This window comes from Cavia porcellus, unplaced genomic scaffold (assembly GCF_034190915.1).
Source record: "Cavia porcellus strain 051 isolate PalLab524CR breed Dunkin Hartley unplaced genomic scaffold, mCavPor4.1 scaffold_1, whole genome shotgun sequence".
In the NCBI taxonomy this organism is placed as follows: Eukaryota; Metazoa; Chordata; class Mammalia; order Rodentia; family Caviidae; genus Cavia; species Cavia porcellus.
The window spans coordinates 189749232-189771476 of NW_026947484.1; the positions used below are offsets into that span (position 1 = coordinate 189749232).

The 22245-nt window shown below is 43.0% G+C and overlaps 1 protein-coding gene across 1 annotated transcript in view; it reads right to left on the reverse strand.

Moving 5' to 3' along the window:
* Nucleotides 1–22245, reverse strand: part of Ccdc180 (coiled-coil domain containing 180) — a 60533-nt gene that overhangs the window by 26419 nt on the left and 11869 nt on the right. The window contains exons 10-21 of the mRNA XM_023565524.2: nucleotides 22066–22145; nucleotides 21526–21614; nucleotides 20646–20765; nucleotides 19437–19610; nucleotides 18034–18149; nucleotides 16867–16993; nucleotides 15213–15252; nucleotides 14663–15084; nucleotides 13583–13803; nucleotides 9913–10088; nucleotides 8149–8329; nucleotides 7015–7161 (exon numbers count right to left, since the gene is read on the reverse strand). Of these exons, the coding sequence (XP_023421292.1) occupies nucleotides 7015–7161; nucleotides 8149–8329; nucleotides 9913–10088; nucleotides 13583–13803; nucleotides 14663–15084; nucleotides 15213–15252; nucleotides 16867–16993; nucleotides 18034–18149; nucleotides 19437–19610; nucleotides 20646–20765; nucleotides 21526–21614; nucleotides 22066–22145 (1893 nt within the window). The remainder of the gene's footprint in view (nucleotides 1–7014; nucleotides 7162–8148; nucleotides 8330–9912; nucleotides 10089–13582; nucleotides 13804–14662; nucleotides 15085–15212; nucleotides 15253–16866; nucleotides 16994–18033; nucleotides 18150–19436; nucleotides 19611–20645; nucleotides 20766–21525; nucleotides 21615–22065; nucleotides 22146–22245) is intronic.

A 22245-nucleotide genomic window follows, 5' to 3' on the forward strand; every position in this document is an offset into this window, starting at 1 on the left:
TTTTGATGGCTGCTCAAGGGGAGGGGACAGTGTGGAGTTGGACTCCAAAGATGATACTTTGGGAATCAGATTGCAGGAGTAAATGAACCCTACTAAGTACCAGGACACTGCTTGGTCTACAGCCAAGGGCAGGGAGGAAAGAAAGCTCTCTCTTGCCTGATGTTTTCTAATCACAACTAGACTTCACACATACTTATCAGCGCGGAATTCATGTTCTCCAGAGTGATTAAAAAAACCTCCAGCAGAGATTTTTTTCTTTTCTCTCTCTTTCTTACTTTCCGTTCTTTTGTTTCCTCTATCCTCCTTCTCTGTTACCTTCTCCATTTGAACATTTTCTATCTCATAATATCTGTTATACATTTTGGTTCTTATTTATGCTTTCAGTTTCTGACACCAGAGAAACAATGCAATATTTACACATGTGAGTCTGATTTATTTCACTTAAGAGTATGGTCTCAAGGTATGTCCATTTAGCTAAAAACATCACAAATTCATCCTGTATGGCTGAATAGTACTCCACTTTATAAAAACCCACATCTTCTTTATCCATTCACCAGTTGATAGGCATTTGGACTGTTTCCAAGATTTGGGTATTACAAAGTGTGCCACTGTAAACACGATTTACATGTATCACTGTGGTATAACGCTTTTAAGTCTTTCAGGAAGATGCCAAGGAAGGGAATAGCTGGGTTGGAGAGAACCTCTGGCCCTAGTTTTTTGAGGAATCTCCACACTAATTTCCACAGTGGCTGTACAATATACACTTTCACCAGCAGCGGAGAAGGGCTTCCCCACAACCTTGCCAGCATTTGTTATTGGTTGATTTCTTAATAATAGCCATTCTTTCTGGGGTGAGATGGAATCTCAGGTGTCGTTTTAATTTGCATCTCTCGAATGAACAGTGATGTTGAACATTTTTTCATATATTTATTGCTGTTCCTACTTCTTTGAGAATGGTCTATTCATTTCAGAAGCCCATTTTTGGATTGGGTCTTTAAATTTGCCGGTGGGAGTCTTTTTGTTTTTTTGGTTCTTTGTATGTTCTTGATAGTGTTCCTTTGTTTGAGAAAGAGCTGGCAAACATTTTTCCCACACTGTGAGTTCTCTCTTCACTTTGCTGGTGGTTTCTCTTGCTGTGCAAAAGATTTTAATAAGATAAGATCTCAGTTATTGATATGTTGTGATAGTTCCTGTGCAACCAGGATCTTGCTTATAATGTTTTTTACTACACCAATGTCTTTAAGAGTTCTACCTATTCTATTTTCCAGATTTACTGTTCTATTTTAATATGTAGGTCTTTGATTTATTGCAAATTTAGTTTAGTGGATGGTGAAAGATACGGACCTAATTTTAATGTTTGGTGTGGCAAAGCCAGTTTTCCAGTACCACTTATTAAAAAGGGTCTCTTTCTTCCAGTGAATGTGTTTGGCACCTTTGTCACACATACAAGGTATCTAAGTATGTCTGCAGTTCTTCCTGTATCTTCTAATCTGCTCCATTGATCCTAATGTCTAGATTTTTTTGCCAATACCATGCTGTTTTTATCCAAGTAGTTTTATAGTATAATTTCAAATCTGGGATTGTGATGCCTCTTACCTTGCCTTTGTTTCCCAGAACTGCTATTCTAGGTTTCTTCTAGCGCCAAATGAATTTTAAGATTGCTTTCTCTAATTTTGTGAGATATGCTGTTGGAATGTTGATCAGAATTGCATTAAATCTGTGTAACAATTTTAGAAATACGGTCATTTTATATTGGTTCTTCCTACCCAAGAACAAGGAATATCTTTTTCTGATATCCTCTTCAATCCCACTTTTTTTTTTTTTTGGTCTTTTTGAGACGGGGTCTCATCGTGCAGTTCAGGCTGGCTTTGAGCTCACTTTGTGGTTCAGGCTACTCTCAGACTCACAATGATTTTCCTGCCTCAGTCTCCCAAGTGCTGGGATTTCAGGGGTGTGCCACCACACCCGGCCCAATCTCACTTTTTACATACTGTAGTTTTCAATGTAGAGACCTTTTATTTCCTTCATTAGATTGACTCCCAGATACTTCTTTTTTGGGGGGATGCTATTGTGAAAGATGTTGCTTCTCCAATTTCTCAGTGAGTTTGTTACTTATATACAAGAACGCTATTGAGTTTTAAGTGTTGACTTTGTATCCAGCTGTGAGGCTGAATTTGCTTATTAAATCTAGTAGTATTTTGGTGGTTTTTGTGTCATTCATGAATGATAATTTAATTTCTTCCTTTCCTATTGTTATTCCTTTTATTTCTTTCTCTTTTCTAATTGCTCTGGCTAAAGTTTCCACAATTATATTGAATAAGATTGGTGACAGTAGACATTCTTGTCTTGTTCCTGATTTTATAGTAAAAGTTTTTGTCCATTTAGCATGATAAAGCTTTGATTTTATTCAATTGAGATAAAGACCACTTATTCCAATTTTATTTATGGTTTTTATCATGAATGGGTGTAGGACTCTGTCAAAAGCTTATTCCATATTTATTGAGATGATCATATAGTTTTTTGTCCTTGGCTCTGTTAACATGGTATATTATATTTGCTGATTACATATGTTGAACCATCCCTGGATCCTTGGGATGAATCCCACTTGGTCATGTTGTATAATCTTATTGATGATTTGCTGCATTCTGTTTGCCAGTATCTTATTGAGGATTTTTGCATCTATGTTCACTAAGGGGATTGGCCTGTAGTTCTCTTTCTTAGACAGGTCCTCCTCTAGTTTTGGTATCAGGGTAATGCCTGCTTCCTGAAATGGATTTCAATTTCATTAAAGAGTTTGCTAAGTAGTGGTATTGAGTCTTCTATAAATTTCCTTTAGAATTCAGCAGTGTATCCATCAGGGCCTGAGATTTTCTTTGTCAGTAGGTTTTTAATTATATCTTCAATTTCATAATCGATATTGGTTTATTTAGGATTTTTATATCTTGCTTCAATTTTGGTAATTCATGTATATCTAGGAATCTGTCCATTTTTCTGCATTTTCCATTGTATTAGGATACAAGTTCTCAAAGGAGGTATATCGATGATTTTCTGGATTTCTGCATGGTCTGTTGTGATTTTACACTTTTCATTCCTATTGTATGGATTAGAGTCTTGTCATTTCTTTTTTAATATAAGATTGGCCAAGGGCTTGTCAATTTTATTTAATCTTTTACCAACCCAATTCTTAGGGCTGGGGATTTAGCTCAGTGGCATAAGTATCTGCTCAGCAAGCATGAGGTCATGAGTTCGATCCACAGTACAAAAAATGAAACAAAAACAAACAATTCTTTGATTCATTGATTCTTTGTATTGTTTTCTTAGTCTCCAATGCATTAATTTGTTCTGATCTTTACAATTTTCTCCCTCATATGAGCTTTGGAGTTGACCTGCTCTGTTTTTCTAGAAGCCTGAGGTTCAACATTAAGTTATTTATTTGAGCTAGCTGTTTTCCTGATATGGATATTTGCTGCTATAAATTTCCCTCATAGGGCTGCTTTCATTGTGCCTCATAAGTTCTAATATGTTGTATTGTCATTATCATTTAATTGTAGAGACTATCTAATTTCTTCTTTAATTTCATCTGTCTCCCATTTGGTGGTTCAGGAGGGTGTTATTTAATTTCCGTGTGTTTATGAAGTTCCTGTGGTTTCTATTGCCATTGATTTCCCACTTCTTTGCACTATGATCTGATAGTGTGCATGGGATAAACTCAATTTTTTTGCATTTACTTAAGCATGTTCTATGAGCTAGTATGTGATTTATTTGGAGAATGTTCTGTGTGTAGCTGAGAAGAAGGGACATTCTGATGTTGTGGGGTAGAATATAATGTGGACATTTACTAAGTCCTTTTATTAAAAAGTTTGGTTCAGTTCTAATAGTTCATTGTTGATTTTTTGTCTAGTTGATCTATTTGTGACAGCAAGGTATTGAGATTACCCAATGCATTGTATTAGTGTATTTGATTTTTCATGTCCATTAATATTCATTTTATATAGTTGGGTGCACTGGTATTTGTTGCATATTTATTTATAATTATTATCTCTTCTTCTTGGACTATTCCTTTTACAAGGATATTGTGACCTTCTCTGTCTCTCTTAATCAGTCTTGGCATGAAATCTGCTTTGTCTGCAAATAGAAAGCTATCCTTGCTTTTTGCTGGGTTCCTGTCTCATGGTATATTATATTTTATCTTTTGACTTTCAGTCTATGAATTTCTTTTTGAAATAACTGTGTTTCTTGTATGCAGCATATTGTTGGATTTTGCCTCTTGATCCATTCTGACAGGCTGTTTCTTTTGATGGATGAATTCCGACCATTTACATTTATGGTTTAAGTCCAGCCTGAACCATATAGTGAAACTCTTGCAAAAAAAAAAAACCCTAAAAAAACCAAAAACAGCTATCCTCAGCAACAGCAAGTTCCCAAAGACAGCAAGTTCCTGAGCTCCTCTGATGATAACATCTGAGTTCATATCAAGATAGCCAGTGTGACAAACTTCTCCAGGAGAATCAACCCTCTTCCTTTCCAGTTCTCTTTTTATGCTGTTGGCAGCAATCCTCAGGTGGGTCTTCCACACCAAGCACCACACTGATTCAGTTCAGCAGGATGTTACAAGTTGACTACCACCTGACAACCCACCACAAGCAATTAGGGAAAAATTAGAGAGATAGAAAAAAAAGGAAGAGATTAGAAGCAAGGCTGGAGGACAAAGCGGAATCATGCAGCCTTTGGTAAACTGGTCAGAAGACAGGAGGGAAAGAGAGAAGGAAGAAATAAAAGGAAGAATAGAACAACGACCACAATAAAACTAGAAACCATGTTTGCATGCGTATAAAAACAGATCGAACAGTAAAGGAGAAAAACAAAAAAGACTAAGAAAAGAGAGAGAGAAGAAAAAAAAAGGTTCACTTCAAGATGTGTCCCTGCTGTCACTGGTAGACAATGTGTGGAGACGGAGTCCAGATCCATGTTGGTTTTTCCCAGCACGCCAGCAGTTGCTTTACAGCAGCATAGTGGATAATCTCAGCAAGTCTGCACCTTTATTTTCACTGAAGTTCAGGCTGGTTTCTGGCTGTGAGGCTGGGACCCAGCTTGTTGAGCCTGTAGCAGTCAGTGCACCTTCTATGGGCTTGGACTCAACTGGTAGCTGCAAGATGGATCCAGCAGTTGTTCTAAGTTCCAAGCTCAGTTGGCCCCTCTCCAAAATGGCTCCCAACCAGTTACCCTCTCTTGCAGGACATCCAATCCCAAAGCACTCAGCAACAGCCAGTGAGGTTCTCCATGTTCCCTGCTCCTTCCACTGCTGTGTCCCTCCATGGTAGCCTCTGGGTTTGCCAGCAGTCACTGTGTGACTGCTCCTCCCACACAGTGGGTCTCAACTCAGGGAGAAGGTGACACTTGCTACTTCCCTCTTCTATGTTGAAGTTCTCTTCATGGGTTTCAATTCTCATTTCAGATCCTACCTGGGTCCAGGAGACACACTTTCTTCCTTTTCCTCTTCCTCACATAGTTATATTCCAGTGTCTGGACCTTAAAATTCAGAGAGGTTCTTTCTCTGTGCTTACCATTCTGCCATCTTTCTGGAAGTCTCATTTAAATGTAGATTTTTAATTGGTAATGGCTTCAGCTGCACAGAAGAAACAATAATTCTCTCTAAAGGAACTCAGTGTGATTCTATGCTGCCTCAAGGAATGCCACAAATAAAATCCCAAGGAAAATGAGTGACTCATAAAAAATAAATCACAAGGAAGCAAAAGCCATGAATGAGAATGAGAGAAGCAACAGAGAATGGATGCCTAAAGACCTCAGGCTTTAGAATTATCTGACATAAATTATAAACTAGCAAAGTATAAGATGTTTATGGAAATAAACAAGAAACTAAAAAATATGAACAGGGAACAACCAGTTTGGGAAAAGAATCAAACAGAAATAGAAATAGAAACTATAACAATTAAGATGTTAAAACCTCCTTAGAATAGATTTGTCAGGAAATTAACACTGTAATGAGGGGATTTTAAAAAACATTAGGAATAAGATAATTAGAATGGAGCTAAAAAGTACTAGAGGAATGTAGAGTTATGCAGGACAGAGACACATGCCAAACACTAATTCTAGTTTTTGCAAGTTTCCAATTTTTTATCTGAAAAAACTACATTTATAATTAGAAAATGTTAATAATATTTAAAACAAATGGAAGGTACCAACATGGAAGCTGTCTGCTGGCCGTGGTGGAGGCTGATGGTCAACACGTTTCCTAGAATTCCATTTCTTTGTAAAGTCAACAATTTTTACTTATGCATACCATATAGTAAATTTGTCTGGAGAGGGTTTCCAACTTTTACTTTAGATATTTTTGTGTTTCATTATACTATGATAAGTAAAAGATTTTTAATTTTTAAAACAATATAAGCTTTTAAAAAATACCTCCTCAAGTATAGCCTATTGCAAATGTCAAAAATTAAATACAGGATCAGTTTTGTGCAGAAGTGAGTTAAGAAAAATAAGAGGGGAAAGCAATCAATGAGAACGCAAAAGACACATAACGTTAATAAATGGGTAATACAAATAAAAACCACAATATAATACCACCTCATGCCCATTAAAGTAATTATTATACAAAGAAAGAAAATAACGCATGTTGGTAATGATATAGAATCCTTGCGTATTGCTAGTGGGAATAGAAAGTGGTGTAGCTGCTTTGGAAAACAGTGTGATGGTTCCTTAAAGACTTGAGAACTTACCATCTGGGCTGGCAGTTCTACTTCGAAAGAATTGAAAGCAGGGCCTGAAGCAGATTATTTTTACAACAATGACAGAGTTAGATGAGAAGTCCTAGCGATGGCTGGGGCTGATGGTAGCACATTGTGCTAATGGCACTGAACCATATGTCTAAATGGTCCTAATGGTAACTTTTATGTGTTATGTATGTCTGATAATGAAAAATTAAGGGAGAAGTAAGAGCACTTCCCTGCAGGGAAACCCTGGCAGCTCAGAGGCCCCAGTACTGGCTCCCACCTGCAGTGCTTGACAAATTCGATGTTGGTGTAGCGGAGTTTGCCCAGGCTCTCCTCCAAGTACTGTCGAAAGCTGCGCAGGGACACCTGGGTGACGTCCATATAGGTGAGCAGCTCCCGGTGCAGTGTGCTGCTGAGAATGACCAGCCTGTGGGGGGTGGGTAGAGGAGGAGCAGATGGTGATGGTGCCCAGCTTGGGAGATGTGAGAGGCTCGGCAGTGACTGGGCCTGTGTCGACTTCCTGGGTCCCTGCTTGAGCTCCACACACAGTGCCAAGCTGGGGCCCAATAGAACCACTGCCCAGCTTCTCTGGGTAGCAAAGGGCACTAGAAAGAAATTGAAATGACCATGTGTCCCCGAGAGGACATTGCTCTCTTCCCTCTGACCACTGCCATCAAACTGATAGAATTCTAGATGCAACTGGATTCTTGTCCTCCCTCCAGCAGACTCTCTCTGACCCCCAGTGATGTGGTTTCCCACTTTCCTGAGGCAGTACCCCGCAGGATTCCTCTTTACAACCAAGTTCTCCTGAATAGGCATCACTGTGTACCTGACGACTGCACAGATATCTGCCAGGATCTTTCCCATGACCTGATGGTGGCTTCCTTCTCATACTCCTGAGTGGCCTCCCTGGAACCCCTTGCTTTGCTCTGACCCACAGCTTAGCCAGAGCTGCTTCTCTGCTTGGAAAACTCATCCTTCCTACTTTCCTCCATCCCAGATCCTCTGGGTACCTCCGGGTTCATGGCAAGTACCACCTCCTGCAGGAAGCCCTTTCTGACTCCGCAGAATCAGGAGTAGTGGTCTTTCCTACCACTGATGTGACATTTCAGGGCACATCACCTGCATTCTTGTACACTGACTGTGAGCATGGAGTCTCTTTCTCATTGGCTGCTCACTGCTTCCCCAACACACACACGCACACATACACATGCACGCACACGCACACACACACACACACACGCACACGCACACACATACACACACACGCACACACACACACACACACACACACACACACACCCCAGATGTTGCCCACAGATTTTGAGTCTAGATTCTCATGGTTAGCTCACAAACAGGTTCTTGAGTGTCTTCTAGCCTGGGTAGGTTGACAGGGAGACCTTTGGCTCCTTACTTTTGGCTCTTGGTGGCATTCAGGAAGATGTGCTCCATGTCATAGATCTTGTGGTGAAAGATTTTGCTCTTTGTGTTTTGCTCCTCTTGGAACTGGCAGAACATCAGCCTCTCCTTCTTCAGGGTCTCCACCACCCCAACACAATGGCTGTCTAAGCGTTCTTTGTGAAGCAAGAGCTCAGCTGCAAAAGAATGAGGAGATTTGAGGTCCTCCAGGGCCTGACTCAGCTCTGCACAGTCCTTTCTTGCAACACTGCCCACCTGCTATCTCTTCCAAGCCAGCCTCAGAGCAGGGACTGCTCAGGTCCACAACTCTTACCTGCCACCACCACCATCACCAAGGCTGGGAATGGGCTGTGCTCTGAGAGACAGCAATCCGAGGCTGTTCCTGGGTCTCCCAGGAGAGAGAAGCCTCTGGTAGCCTGTGAGCAGGGAGCTCCCTACTGATAGAGATCCCTGCCTGCTGCAGACAGAACAGAGCTGGGGAGCAGGGGAGGATGAGTGGATGGTGTGGAAGGGGGCTCAACCTAGGTGAGAGGGTCTGGACGGGGAGCCACAAGAAGCACAGAGCCAAGCAGTCTGGGTTTGTTCCTTACATCAGTGGATTCTCATGTCAGATGAGCCTGAGTTCCAATTGGCTCCCAGGATGGAATAGAAAGAATAAGGATTGGCCTTCTATATAGCCCCACCACAGCCTTTTAGAGCAAGCAGAGAGCCCCCGGATCCCCCTCTTGTCTGCAGCAGAAGTGCTGTAGTCTCGGCTTTGCCAAAAGCAAAGGGTGTGACACTGGAACTCATCTCTCTAGCCAGGTTGGTTTCTATACCATACATTGGGCCAGGGAGTGGGGCAAGGAAAAGGAATCAGCCTTCAGACCCCTGCTGCTCAAGGCATATGCAGCCTCCCCACCTCCAGCTCTTCAGTGCATATGATTCATGGTGCATTTAATGTCCTGTGAGGACAAAGAAGTTCCAAATGGCAGGTACTTTGCCCAAGGTTATAAGCATTGGGCTTTGAGACCAGTTTGACTGTGCAACTTTCACCGCTTTGGGTAACAAGAGTTTGGATCACACAGGGGCTCTTTGCTATCTCTAAAGGGTGTCCTAGTTTTATGGCAGATGTTAGAGCATGATTTAAGTGTAAAACAGACAAGTTTCACTGAAAGACTTTACTAAAATCACGCCCCTCCCTCGGTGAATGGAGCCCATAAACTAAGACCAAAATGCATGTCTTTTTAAGATTGATAACTACTAACGTAGAGATAATGGTTACTGCTTTTGGATGCTGTGTCTTGTGCCAGGTGCTCATGATTTTCACTATATCATTTCAGGAAGCTTATTTACCACCTCCAACTCCCCCTGTTGCAGGTAAGAGGGAGGGACCAGAGAGGTCAGGTCACCTGCTCTGAGTTACACAGCCTGAGGTGAGCCTGCATACTCTGATTTCTGAACAACAGGCTTACCTCTAGAGCATCCTGCAGAAGTGTGTGCATGTGATCCCAAATCTAGAGCTAAAACTGGATGACACTCATTTCTTTCTCTAACACTCTTTAAAAAAAAAAGGCAATTTAAAAAAGTCTCGAGTGCAGAATGTTAGTATTATCCTTTGCTGCAAGCATGGGAAGTGCCAATACTCATGTACCTCTGCCACCTGTGATGATGGCATGCAAAGCATTTCCTGGGGCAGCTAACAAACCTGAGGCTGCAGGGGAACCAGGCCCTGCAGGAGAAGCCTAGGGGCGATGAGCTTCCCAAGTAGGACCCGCACCTGCCCTGACATTGTGGACGTCCTTCTCTACGTGCTGGAGTCTTGGCTCGTGCAGGTGTAGCTGCAGCTCCAATTCCGAATCCAATTCATTGATCTTGGTGGCCACAATCACTTGGGTATTGAGGGTACACTGAGCAAACCACTTCTCGAGGTGTTCAAAAAAGCCCATGCGAAGTCTGGAGGAGAAATCAGCAACGGTCAATTCTGTCAGGAATTGTGACCTGTAAGAGACCTTTCCATACTGAGGCTTTTGCATCCTTTCTTCCTCGTTCCATTCCCTACTTATCTTGTATCTCACTGTGTGGAGGGACAAACTATCAGTAATTTACCCAGACCATCGCTGGAGGACTTTGGGTAGTTTCAGACTTTTTGTTCTTCCAAAGAAAAGTTTGATAACTAGCTTTGTACTTTACCAGATGTAGAGGTGTTTCTATGGGATATGGCCCTGACTTTGATTTGCTGAATCAAAAGTTAGAATATGTTTGTGGTTCTGGTAGATAGGGGCAAACTATTTCCACTGGAGGGCAACCTGTATTCCCATCAGCAAAGAATAATAGTTTCTGGTTCTTCATAGCCTCAGAATATGTTGTCACAGTTTTTAATTTAACAATTTTGCCATAGTTTGACAAAGCATACTGTCACGCATGTCTTTCTTTTTTTTTTTTTTGTCTTTTTCGTTTTTACCAGTACTGGAGATTGAACTCACGATTGCCTGCTTGCAAAGCAGGCACTTATGCCGCTGAGCTAAATCCCCAGCCCCTACTTTCACACATGTAAGTTGTTTTTCTGTATACTATTCACTAATGCTGTTTGCCATTTCTGTATTATATAACTGCTCTTTTGTACATTGCTACATGAGGCCCATTGACTTTGATGTGAGTTGCAAATATTGTTTCCTAACTTCCTGTCATCCTTTAAAAATTTTGTGCTTTTTAAAAGATGTCAGTGCCCCCAAATACATTTAATTCAATAATAAGATAAATGATATCAGCAAATGTCTTCTTAAGGAAGCTGATAAGTTGATTTTGACATTTATCTAAAATATGAAGGGTCAAGGATGGTGAAGATAAACTTGGAGAAGATCAAAGCTAGAGGATTTAACCTACTAGACATTAAGACACAGTATAGAGCTGCAGTTATGAGCCAGTGTGAGGTAGTTGTTTGAGGGTAGACACAGAGAAAGAGAAAAAAGGTGCCAGTGGATGAGAAGAGAGTATATCAGGAAGTGACTCAGGATCCACTGGTTCTCTGTATGGGAAAGAAATTAATCTTTGCCGCAATCTCATGTCATTAAAGTCAATTCCAAGTGAATTTTTAGATCTAAATATGGAACTTTAAAATAATAACATTTCAAATATGGAGATTATTTTCATGACCTTTGCAAACAAACAAAAAAAAAATCATAGACCAAACACAAAGGAAACTTACTCTGATGAGAGAATTGACAAGTTGGACCTTATTAAAAATAAGAATCTCTACCAAAAGATACCATTAAAAAGAATAAAGATGGCAACCACAGACAAGGGATGTTTGTCATATATTTATCCAGCAAAAGCTTTACATAGAAGACATCACACACACACACACACACACACACACACACACACACCACCCAAATGACCAACAAGTACATGATGCTTACACAGCATCAAAATCATTAGTCATCAGGAAAATGTAAAGTAAATCCACACTACAACCCATTAGAATTACCCCAGTATGGCTAAAGTATCAGCATCACTTGTTGTTGAGGATCTGGACCAACTGGAACTCATACTCTGTTGTAAATGGTTAAACTACTTTTGAAAACTCTTTGGCAGTATCTTTTGACTCTAACTCCTAAAGATGGACATACACATATTTCATGACTCAACTTGGTTATAGTTACACAGGTAATAGGAATGTATACATATGTTCACCAAAAGGCTTCTACAAGAACACTCAGAGCAAAATTATTGGCATATCCTCAAGTTGGAAAAGACCAAAATGTGCATCAGTAGAATGGATAAATAAAATCAGATTATATATTTCCATATTAGGATACCATACAAAAATTAAAAATGAATTCTAGCCACATTCAAGAAAATATATGAACCTTATAAACACTATGAAAGAAGCCTGGCAAAAAAGGGTGAGCTCTGAGTGAGTTTTAGGTGAAGTTCAAAATGAAGCACAATGAACCCCGGAGTTAGAGTATTTATCACTGGGGAAAGAAGAGCAGTTACTGTGGATGGACCCACGGGGTGGCCTCTTGGAGGAGTGGTTGGTTAATGCTTCTGTTTCTTATGGGTTCTGAGTGCCAATGTGTTTCCCTTGAACTGTTCATGTGCTAAACACTTTTGTAAGTCTCTAACATGAAAATTTAATCAACTACATGCAGGACATGTTAGTTGTTAATCATCAGTGTCAGAGGGCACAGTAGGTGAGACCAGGTTCTACAGCTACTGGGCTGAGATTTATAGCTTGAATCCAACCTTCTTATCTTGAATGTCATGGCCAAATGACTAACACTCTGAGCTTCAGTTCCTTCAGTTTATAAGGTGGAGTTAATTCACAGTGAGGGGATCATACTCTATAAATAGCAGCTCTGATGGTGATCTTTGCTGATATTTGCCATAAGGGCTTTGGAAAAGAAAAAGATGGCTTATGGTGGAAGAAGAAGGGTGGCATTTGAATCAAGACATTTTTTGTGATATGATGCTGAGGTATAGGAGAGCCTAGAGGCTGGACTTTAATTGTTCCCCTTCTTACCTCTGGCCTCCTGCCCATGGTGGACTGGCGAGGTGATCACAAGCTGACTAATTCTCACAGAGGCAGGAGGAAATAAAAATGTCACTCAAATTCCAAATGCAAATTTCCATGTTTGGCCCAAACTCTAACAAAAGGTTCAGAAACTAGTGCGTTAAGGGAGATAAATGCTCAAGAGTATGATTATGGATCATATCTTTGTTCTCTATTGTTCTTCTATTTTCTTCAACAAGTGTATCAATTAGTGCAAGATACTAAATATGATGTGGCTTACATCTATAGAATTTGAAAAAAAAAAAAAAAAAAAGAAACCCTAAAGTCACAGATGTGCCACAAATCAGAACCCAGGAGCATCAGGCAGGCAAAAGAGTGCTTTTGTATGCAAGAGCTACACCAGCAGAGCACCTGGGAAGGGTGCAGGGGGCATTGTAACCCAGGATACTGAAGACTACAAATAATTCCTGGACATTTGTTATTTTGTCAATTATCTACTGTCTCAGTTACTGTTCTCATCACTAAGACAAAATATCTGACACTCAAAGTTGAAGGAGGAAGGTTTTATTTCCTCACAGTCTGTAGAGGTTTCAGTCCATAATCAGCCGGCTCCAAGGCAGGGTAACGCAGGGCAGAAGGGCAATAGTTCACGATGGCAGAAGACAGCAAAAGCAACAACAGGGATGCCAGTCCAGTCAGGGGACTGATCTAGCAATCCTCCACCTTTAAGCACAGCACTGCACTACAGATCAATCACATCCTCTGATTCAGCCACTCTGAAATGATCACATGAGGATCTGTGGGGACATCTAGACATAAATCATAACATCTACATTTAAAATTTTTCCAGCCCAAACTAATTTTTGTTGTAATTTTTCATGTGAATATAGCTTAGAGCAAATGAATAGGAACAAAAGAATTTTGTACTCACTGTTTCTTAATTTCTAGAACTAGTTCGGATGGAATTATTACTTGTTCTATGAACTTAGTGCAGGAAGTGTTGATGAGTGCAGCTGAATAGTCGGAATGGGGCCTCCTGCAGCTCTCTTCTTTTTCCAGAGATAAGAGGACAAAGTAAGTATTTCCACTGGAGGTTGTGAAGGACTCCATGTCATCATAGAACATTTCCTCCATACTTTCTTGAGCTTCAGCCTAAGCAGAACACAAGACTTGGGACTCAGTATCATTCAACAATGACTACTTCACATCCAGTGATTGTAAATCAGAGGGGCACATCTTGCCTATAATTGTTGCCCTAATCCCCACTCCACAGCCCTTTTAAAACTGAGAAGTTTTATATAAAATTTTGGGTTCCCAGTTTCCCCAAAGAATATCAGAAAAGATGTCAGTTCTGAATCTGCGTCTCCCATGGCATTTTTAGCTGGGACTCGGAAATGGTTAGACCACTTGGCACTGTTTCACATTTGGCCTCCAGCTCTCTTTTCTCTTATATCTGTGGTTATTTAAGCTTGGGATCTCTCCTCAAAAGTTTCAGATACTAATTCCTCCACAACAATGGAGGAATGCTATAATTATGGAATTTAAATTGTTTCATGTCTGAATGTTTATGAGTTCTGTTCATGTGAGTTATTGACCAGCACTCAAAAGGCAGCCAAGTCTAAATCTTTTGTGTCACACCACTAGTGAACAGGAACAGAGAAGGAGAGGACAGGATGGGGCGGTGCAGGACAGTCTGAGTTGATTTGTACAACAAAGAGAGGCCTAGACAGAAAGAGGCCCTGCAGGGAGAGGAAGCTGCACAGCTGAGGGACTGGCTAGTCTAGCGCCGGCTGCAGGAACATGAGGAGGAAAAAGTGAACTTTAGAATTTAGTGCTGTGAATGAAGAATTGGATCTCTTGACAAAAATAAAAATGAATGGACACTTTTTTCATTCTTTATATGCACTTCCACGGAGACTGGGCCCTGGGGATCCCAGGTTAGTGAGAAATACACATAGAATGGACACAGCAAACTCTCTCCACTGCAAGAACGAGCCAGTGGCTGGCCTACCTCACCCACAGAGTTCTCTTGCTCTTCCTCTGCTTCTTCCTCCTCATTTGCCTTTTCCTCTTCCTTCTCTTCCTCCTCTTCCTCTTCTTCCTCCACCTGCTCTTCCTTCTCTTCCTGAACACTCACATTTTCCAGGCTCAGGGATGCTTTTGAGGAGCTCTCTCTTCCACTCTGCATTTCTTCTGATCCTTGCACAGAGACCTCTCTGGACTCATCCACTTGATCACTCTGTGCAGATCTGGTCTCCTGGCTCAGTCCCTCCTCAATTCCAGGGGACATCATTTCTTGATCTTTTTCTTCTGCTGGTCTTGTATAATCCGTCTCTCTACTTGTGTTTTCCTCACTTCTGCTTACTTCACTTGTAGTCGTTTGTCTTCTTTTCAATTTCCTCATCCTCTGCAGGTAGTGCTTTTCATATACCTCTGTCCACAACCAGCACCAAAGCACAAAGAGAGGCAAGTTATTAGCATTGCCTGGATGGGGTCTCCCAGCCCAGAGACGTACGGGAATGAAATCATGGAGAACTGGACTTGAATGGTAAAAGCGTTACCTTGCTCCCTCACTTTGAAAATGACTTCACCAAGCAAGTTCTACAAGAGAAAAATAGAGGTTATTAAGGACCAGTGCTCCTCTTTCCCAGAGTGCTGGTTCTAAGGGTATCAGTTTTAAGTGAAAGGAGTCTCTCCTTCCCTTCAGTATACATTGCACCCTAAGTCAGCTGCATTCATTGGGGCAATCAGCTGTTCCAAGTCTAAGGAGCTGGCTTTCCTTAATTCCAACCAGGCTAACGTACACCTTGCAGAACACCCTGGAATAAAATCTCATTTTGACATTGTTCCAGTAATCTAGAGAAAAGCAGAAAACTAGGAGCTGAGGGATGCAAACAAAGGGGCAGGGATCTGCTGTACTGAACGCTGAATGGGGACAGAGGATTTACACGATTCTGGGAGTCTCCAGTTCACTCAACATGTCCCTCGTTTCACAGGCTCTGGGTGAAACTGGGATTATATTTATATGGAAGACAGCATGGTCTGTAGAATTTGCAGGTCTAGTTCCTTACAAATGGGCAAGTCCTTTAACCCTTAGTGTCCTCTTCTGTGAGGTGGGGATCATATAAATGCGCATACTTTTTACTCAGGCAACAAAGGTGATCTCAAAGGACAGATAACAAACTCACCCTCCTGTAGGCTGAACTTCTGCCTAGTCCCCAGAGTCATGGGGAGCATTTATTAGCTATCTGAACAGGGATCCCTTCCCAGGGAGAAATGCTCCTGGCTGATGCCAGGTATCCCACACAGGCGGAAGGACTCAGCCAAACTCAGTGCCAACAACAAGCATTTTCAATCAGGCCAAGAAGGACTCTGGCTATGTCTGTGGAAAAGGGGCCAAACTCTGGTATTCAAACCAGCACATTCCAGGGACGTGGGCACTTTACTCACAGAGCATTTACCATATCTGAATAATATGCATAACTCTGTGCTAAGGGTAACTGAAGTTGAATAAAAATTAATAAGACCTACTTGGCCTTCAGGAAAGACACTGTAGTTGAGTATTCTAAACTCCTGCATTTGACAGCCACTGAGAACAGGCAGGTTCAGAGATGGGAGTGATGGCAGATGTTGAGATGATGACACAAGTGCTCGGGCTGAGAAGGAAGGGTCCTTAACCCTGGTAGTGGACTGGAAACAGTGTTGATGGGGAGAATGCGGAGAGGATAGTGGCAAAGAGAATTGGATGAGCAGGGATCACAGGCAGGGGTCGTGTGCAGGAAGGGGATGAGTTACCTAAGCCAGGGAGAGTCACAGTGGAAGCAGAAGGTGTGGGTCTCTATGAACACCTAGAGATGACATTTTGGGTTTGGTGGGGCCTGCAGATGGGTGAGGGACTTCTGAGCAGAGGGAGTAGGTCAGAGCTCAATTTTAGAACAATTGTGTGGCAGTCATAGGTATGATGCATGGAGTTCCAAATGTCACATAAGTTAGGTTTTTTACTGTCAGCCCATTAAGGCCTGGAGCCTCTCAGCCTCCTTTAGACTAAGGAGAGGTCTCTTTCCAGCCTCTCTCTCCTTGATGTTCTGACATGGATTTGTATTCTGCAGCCTCAAGAAAGCTTTCCAGTGTCTCAGCAGATCAAATGAAAAGTCACCCTCTACTCTGCTTGTCATGTAGATCCCCCAACTGGGGGGATCGAGTCCCTGTCCATACCTGTTCAAAGATTTCACGAGTGAAGAAATGTTGGCTGAGGTTGGAGCTGTAGGAGTTGAGTTCTCTCAGTATGATCTCTGGGTACTCCATCACTTCCTTGGTCAGAAAGACATGGAAGTACTCATACCTGGAGGAAGAGGGGTAAGACATAGTCTAAGGGGGTAGGAGGCTGCTCCATGGAGAGACTTCAGCCTGGAGCCACATGGGGTGACTGATACCCGGCAATCAGTACTATGTGGAGCTCCTGTGAGGAAGTTTCTAAAAGAAACAGAGACAGTCCTTGGTTTGTTTGCTATTTTTCTGATCATACAAGGAATATATGCTCTTTGTAGAAAATTTAGAAACCAAACAAAACACGGGTACTTTAATGCATGCTTCCTTTTCTTGCCCACTGATGGAATCTTATATTCGAAGTTCACCTATGCTACCCCATCAAACTCTCAAAATATCCCAAGGCCCCACATTTTATGTTTCTCAGGTGAGGAGACCAAGGCTCAGTTGATTACTTACTCGCCCACAGTTTTACTTCTGGATCTGAGTAAGTACCACAATCAATTGGAGGGTAATTCCATTTCTGTGAATCTGCCCTTACTGAACTAGTTGTACAAAAGCACAAGGAAGTTCACAGAGAATTATCTGTAATACTGTACTAAAGAAATTGACATGGTTGAAAAAGCTAATTAATTGAGATAGATAGTAAATCCTATGAAGTATCTGTATTAATAAATTTCATGATCACTTAAAACTGAAATGTATCTGCAGTTACATAAGTGGCACAGTATAATCTATTCCTTATTTTAAAAACACTGTTCGTGTATATATGTTCGTACAAAGAATATGTCCATGAATAAAAAATAGTTGGGTGGAATGAGGGAAAGTCTCTGCAGCGGCTAACTTTCACCCCTTTAAAGCATGCATGTTTTCATTTTAAAAAGAAGGGTATCAGCTTTTGACTTTTAAACTACATTGCCTTGAAACTTCTTTCTACAAACCTTCCAAAATTCTCTTTGGACATTTTCATTTTCGTTACAAGCAGAGTGCAAAGAGTGCTGTAGGAGTTTCATCTTCAGCTTTCTGGGTACACCCCGGGCTCCTATGCAGGCTGCTTGTGACCCTGAGTGTGAATCCAGGCCATGCCTTCTCTCTTTGGGGGGCTGGTCAACCTACCTGGATTTCATGTTCTTCAGAAAAGTTTTGGCCTTTTCCAGGTATACCCTCAGTGTTTCTTCCTGACTTTGCTGTCTTAGTTGGTCTAAGAGCTTGTCAAAGTGCATCTCCTGGACCTACAAACCAACCCCCAAACAAGAAGAAGCATATGTAAGTTCCCAAGCCTTGCAGAGTTCAGCTAGCACACAGAGCTCCTGCCACTGAATCTGAGGCCCAAGAAGCTGGGCCAGGCCTAGGCTTCATTTTTCTACAAAAACAAAGGGCAATAAATCTGCTAACCCTGGCTTCACTATAGGCTTCTGGGGCCTTCTCGCTGCCTGGAATATTCTTCCTGCCTGCTTTACTCCCCTGGGAGCTAGTCCACATGGGACTCTTCAGGAACACGTCCCTCTCACTCACCCTGTCTGGCGGAGCCCATGCTATGCATTCCAGAGATACCAGCTCCTCACTGGCCTTCTCCCCAGCCATTCTCCAAGTCACATACTGAGTTTGGACTCCCTCCACTCTGGTCTGTGAGGACAGGAGCCAGCTGATCCATGGGGGCTGATAATGCTTCATTCCTTTATTATACAGCCTTGAAAAATACTAAATACTGACTGGAGTTCAGTGTGCATGTAAATTTGAAAGTTTGGCCCCCACTTGGAAAGCTCAGGTTAGGGTAGTTTTCACTGTCATCTGGACCAGGAGAGACCAAGCTGTGACAGGCCTTGGAGCTCTAAAGTTATCAGCACCACTGGCCTTGTCTCTAGCATGGAGTGGCCTTGCCAGCTGGGCTAGGGTCAAGCCAGTTTCTCTGGCAAAACTGCTTGTAAAAAAGGGTGTATCGAAATCTTTTCTTAGACTTTATTCCATCGACTCGAACAACTAGATGTACCTAATTCTGGAACTCACTTACCATGGAATCAATGATCCTCACCTATCAGGCACGCTCTCTGGGAGGTGGGTTTACATTATTCTTAAATATCATGAACTGAAACTCTGCTTGTGTGGCAGCAAACTGTGATCCATGAAGTCATGATTTGATCACTCTCTTACTTTGACCATCCAGAAAGTTGCCGGTTCAGTCTGTCTGTCTGTCTCTATCATGTATGCTCCTACAGACAGGATCAGTTCTGAGGACCATCCCACAGCTGTGATGTAGGTCAAGATTTCTGCTATCCCACCTGGTCCTACAATCAAGGCAAGCCTCAATATCCCCCTTGGTACATGTTTTATAATTTAAAGTTTTACATTTGTATCTTAGATGTTTTGAATTACATTTTTTGTTTACATGGGTTTGTTTGTTTTGTTTTGTTTGCATCTCTGAATGCTGACTGAGTTCCCTGGCCTGACCTGAGGGAGCTGGAAATCCGGGAATGACCCATCCCTCATTTCCACTCAGGGATCCCCGGGAGTGGAGGTACCTGGTTCTCCAGGTTATGCTTCTGCCTGTACTGTTCCATCCTCTTCTCGAGCGCCAGCTCCTGCTGCAACAGCACGCTCTGGTGCACCTCCCAAAGCTGCACGGCCTCCTGGAAGTACCTGAAGAGGTCTGAGCTCTGCCACTCGGTCTGCTTGGCCAAGCCTTCGAAGGAATTCTGCAGTGACAGAATGAGGGGTGTGGAGGTGTGATTGAGGGCTGACCATCTAAGAGGGCCCACTCACGGTCCCCGTGTCTCTAAGACCCCAAAGTCACTGCCCAGGTGTTACCTTTCAAGATCACATTCTAGGCCACACCTGGGCTTCTGCCCATCCCTCCTTACGGTCATGTCACCACATCCATCTTGGCCTGGGCATCTTCCCTCTCTAGAATTCCCTGTCTCAAAGGTCTGGGCCAAACATCATACCTCCTGTTAAATCCTCACACACACTCCCACCAGTTATGCCCTCATCTGGGTGAGGGGTTGGCAAACTGTAGTCTGAAGGCCTGTTTTTGTTTAGACCTGTGAAATTAGCACTGATTTTTCTAGTTTGATATAAATGAAAAACAGAATTACTATTATTATTGTTATTATTATTATTGGTATTGAGGATCACACTCATGACCTTGAGCTTGCTAGGCAGGCACTTATGCCTCTGAGTTAAATCCCCAGCCCAAAAAACAGAAAATTTTTAAAAGAAAAAATGCTGATGTGAAGATTGTATGAAGTTCAAATTCCACTTTATCAGTTCTTATTGGAACATAGCCACGCCCTTTGTTTCTGCAGGAAACAAAGCTAGACAACTTCTGCCAGAGACCTGATGGCCTCTGACCCTAAGACTGCCATTTCACAGTGCTCCCCAGAAATGTATGCAGCCCCTGCTCAAGAGTACAGAGCTTTCGGGGTTAGGGGCTTCTTGCTAATCCATAGCTCTCTGTACCCAGGAGCAGCAGGGGCTCGGGTGCCTTCTTGCCCTGAGATTGATCATTTGCTCGGAATTTGTGCAGCACCTGTGTTGGGCATGGCTCCCAGGAGGTAAGGAGAGTGTGTGGAGAGACCAGCACTGGAGGTCTGCTCTGAGAGGGGCAGCTGAGAGCCAGGAGTGGACACACCAGGACCATGCAAGGAGAGGGTCCCAGTCCTCCACTCTCCTCATGGCCCAGTAGCCCAGGAGGGACCACCCCATCTCGAGGGTCCTAACTGTTTACGCACATCCAGGAGCTCCAGCTCCTCCTCCACCTTGCTCTGGAACGCACCCACCATCTGGAAGGTCGGGCTCACCAGGTTCTCAGCCTCTGCTTCAGTGAAGGCCTTCCAGTCCAATAGCTGGTTCTAGGGAGGCAGGGGAAAGAGGCTGAGCCCAGCTGCGGGTTACAGACCCTGTGGGTATAACCTGCAACCTACAGGCCCCTACCCAGGGACAAGGTGAACAGGAGCCCCTAGTGATTCTGCTCCTTTGGGGCTAAATGGCAGTGTGAAGGTGACTGCAAGCATTCTTAGGGGAATAGCAGGAGCTCTAGGGAAAGCAGGTAGGGCGCTCAGAGCTCAGGCTTTCTTCGGAATGAGGGCGCTTTTGTGGGTTTTCACCTAAATAGTTTTACCAAGCAGCAGAGAGAGGACTTTTCAACAAAATATTCCCTCTACCCCAGAATACCGTCACTGTCCTGGAGGGTTCAGCAGTAAACTCATTGTCTCAAGATAGGAAGGATGGAGAGCAAGGTGGGGCTGGACGCAAGGGGCAGAAAGGGGGCACTGCAGTGACCTCCAGGCCACACCCTGCACTAATGAGCAAGGCCAGGGGTGGACAGAACACAGAGAGGTAAGGGTGAAGTCTAAGGAAGCCCAGAGCACACAACTCCATCTCACAGATTTCCTGGAGGAGGTGGCATTGAGCTAACCCTGAGGCATACCAGGAACAGTTGGGGAGGGCCCTGGGCAGAGGGAACAGAACCGGAAGTTCATGAGTGCCAGGGCTTGGGAGGGAGGAATGACATCAGGGTCAAGGCTAAAGGGTATCCAGGAGGGGAGGCTGGGGAGCAGGAACTTCAGGGCTCAGGTGGAGTCCCTCTTGTGTCTGGAGGGCAATGCCCACCTTGCAATCCTGCACTTGGGCCAGGCAATCCTGCCATGTCTTTTCATAGAGCAAGCGGATCCGCATCATGCAGTCCATGTGGTAGGAGTCTCCAGGCACAGAAAACGAAATGGGAACAAGAGGAGTAGCCCCTTTGCAAAGGGCAGCTGTCTCCTCTGGCAAAATGTCTCCACAGCTCACTTGTGGTCTCTGTTCACAGCAGGAGCTGGTAACTCCCTCCTCAGAGTTTTAGGCACCCCAAGATAAGGACCTCACAAGGGGAACCCATCTCTATCTGTCTGGAATGCTTCTGACTCTGATGGTCCTTCTCGATTACAAGAGGACAATGATACCACTGACCCCACCAGGTTGCTGTGAGCCTTGAAGGATGGAAAAGTTATTATACACCTTCTGTGTCTCATGAGTCCTCACAGCTAACCCTCCCTCCCTCCCAGAAAGGAAGTACCACTCACATCCTCTCAGCTGCGTTGAGCTACGTCAAAGCCACTACTTGAAAAGAGTTTTAAAGAGATCTGAGAGAGCTCCACAAACGCCACTCACCAATCTCCTTGTTCAAGGCACTGAGAGAAGACTGCCATTCTGTCAGCTTGGTTTTGTTGTAATTGGGGGGCAAGAGGTCACTGGAGAGGGAAGAGACGCAAGTAGGTCACCGTGCATATGACCTTCACTTGCCAAAATGGGTAGCATCTTTGAGAAGCATATTATTGACTAACTATGGAA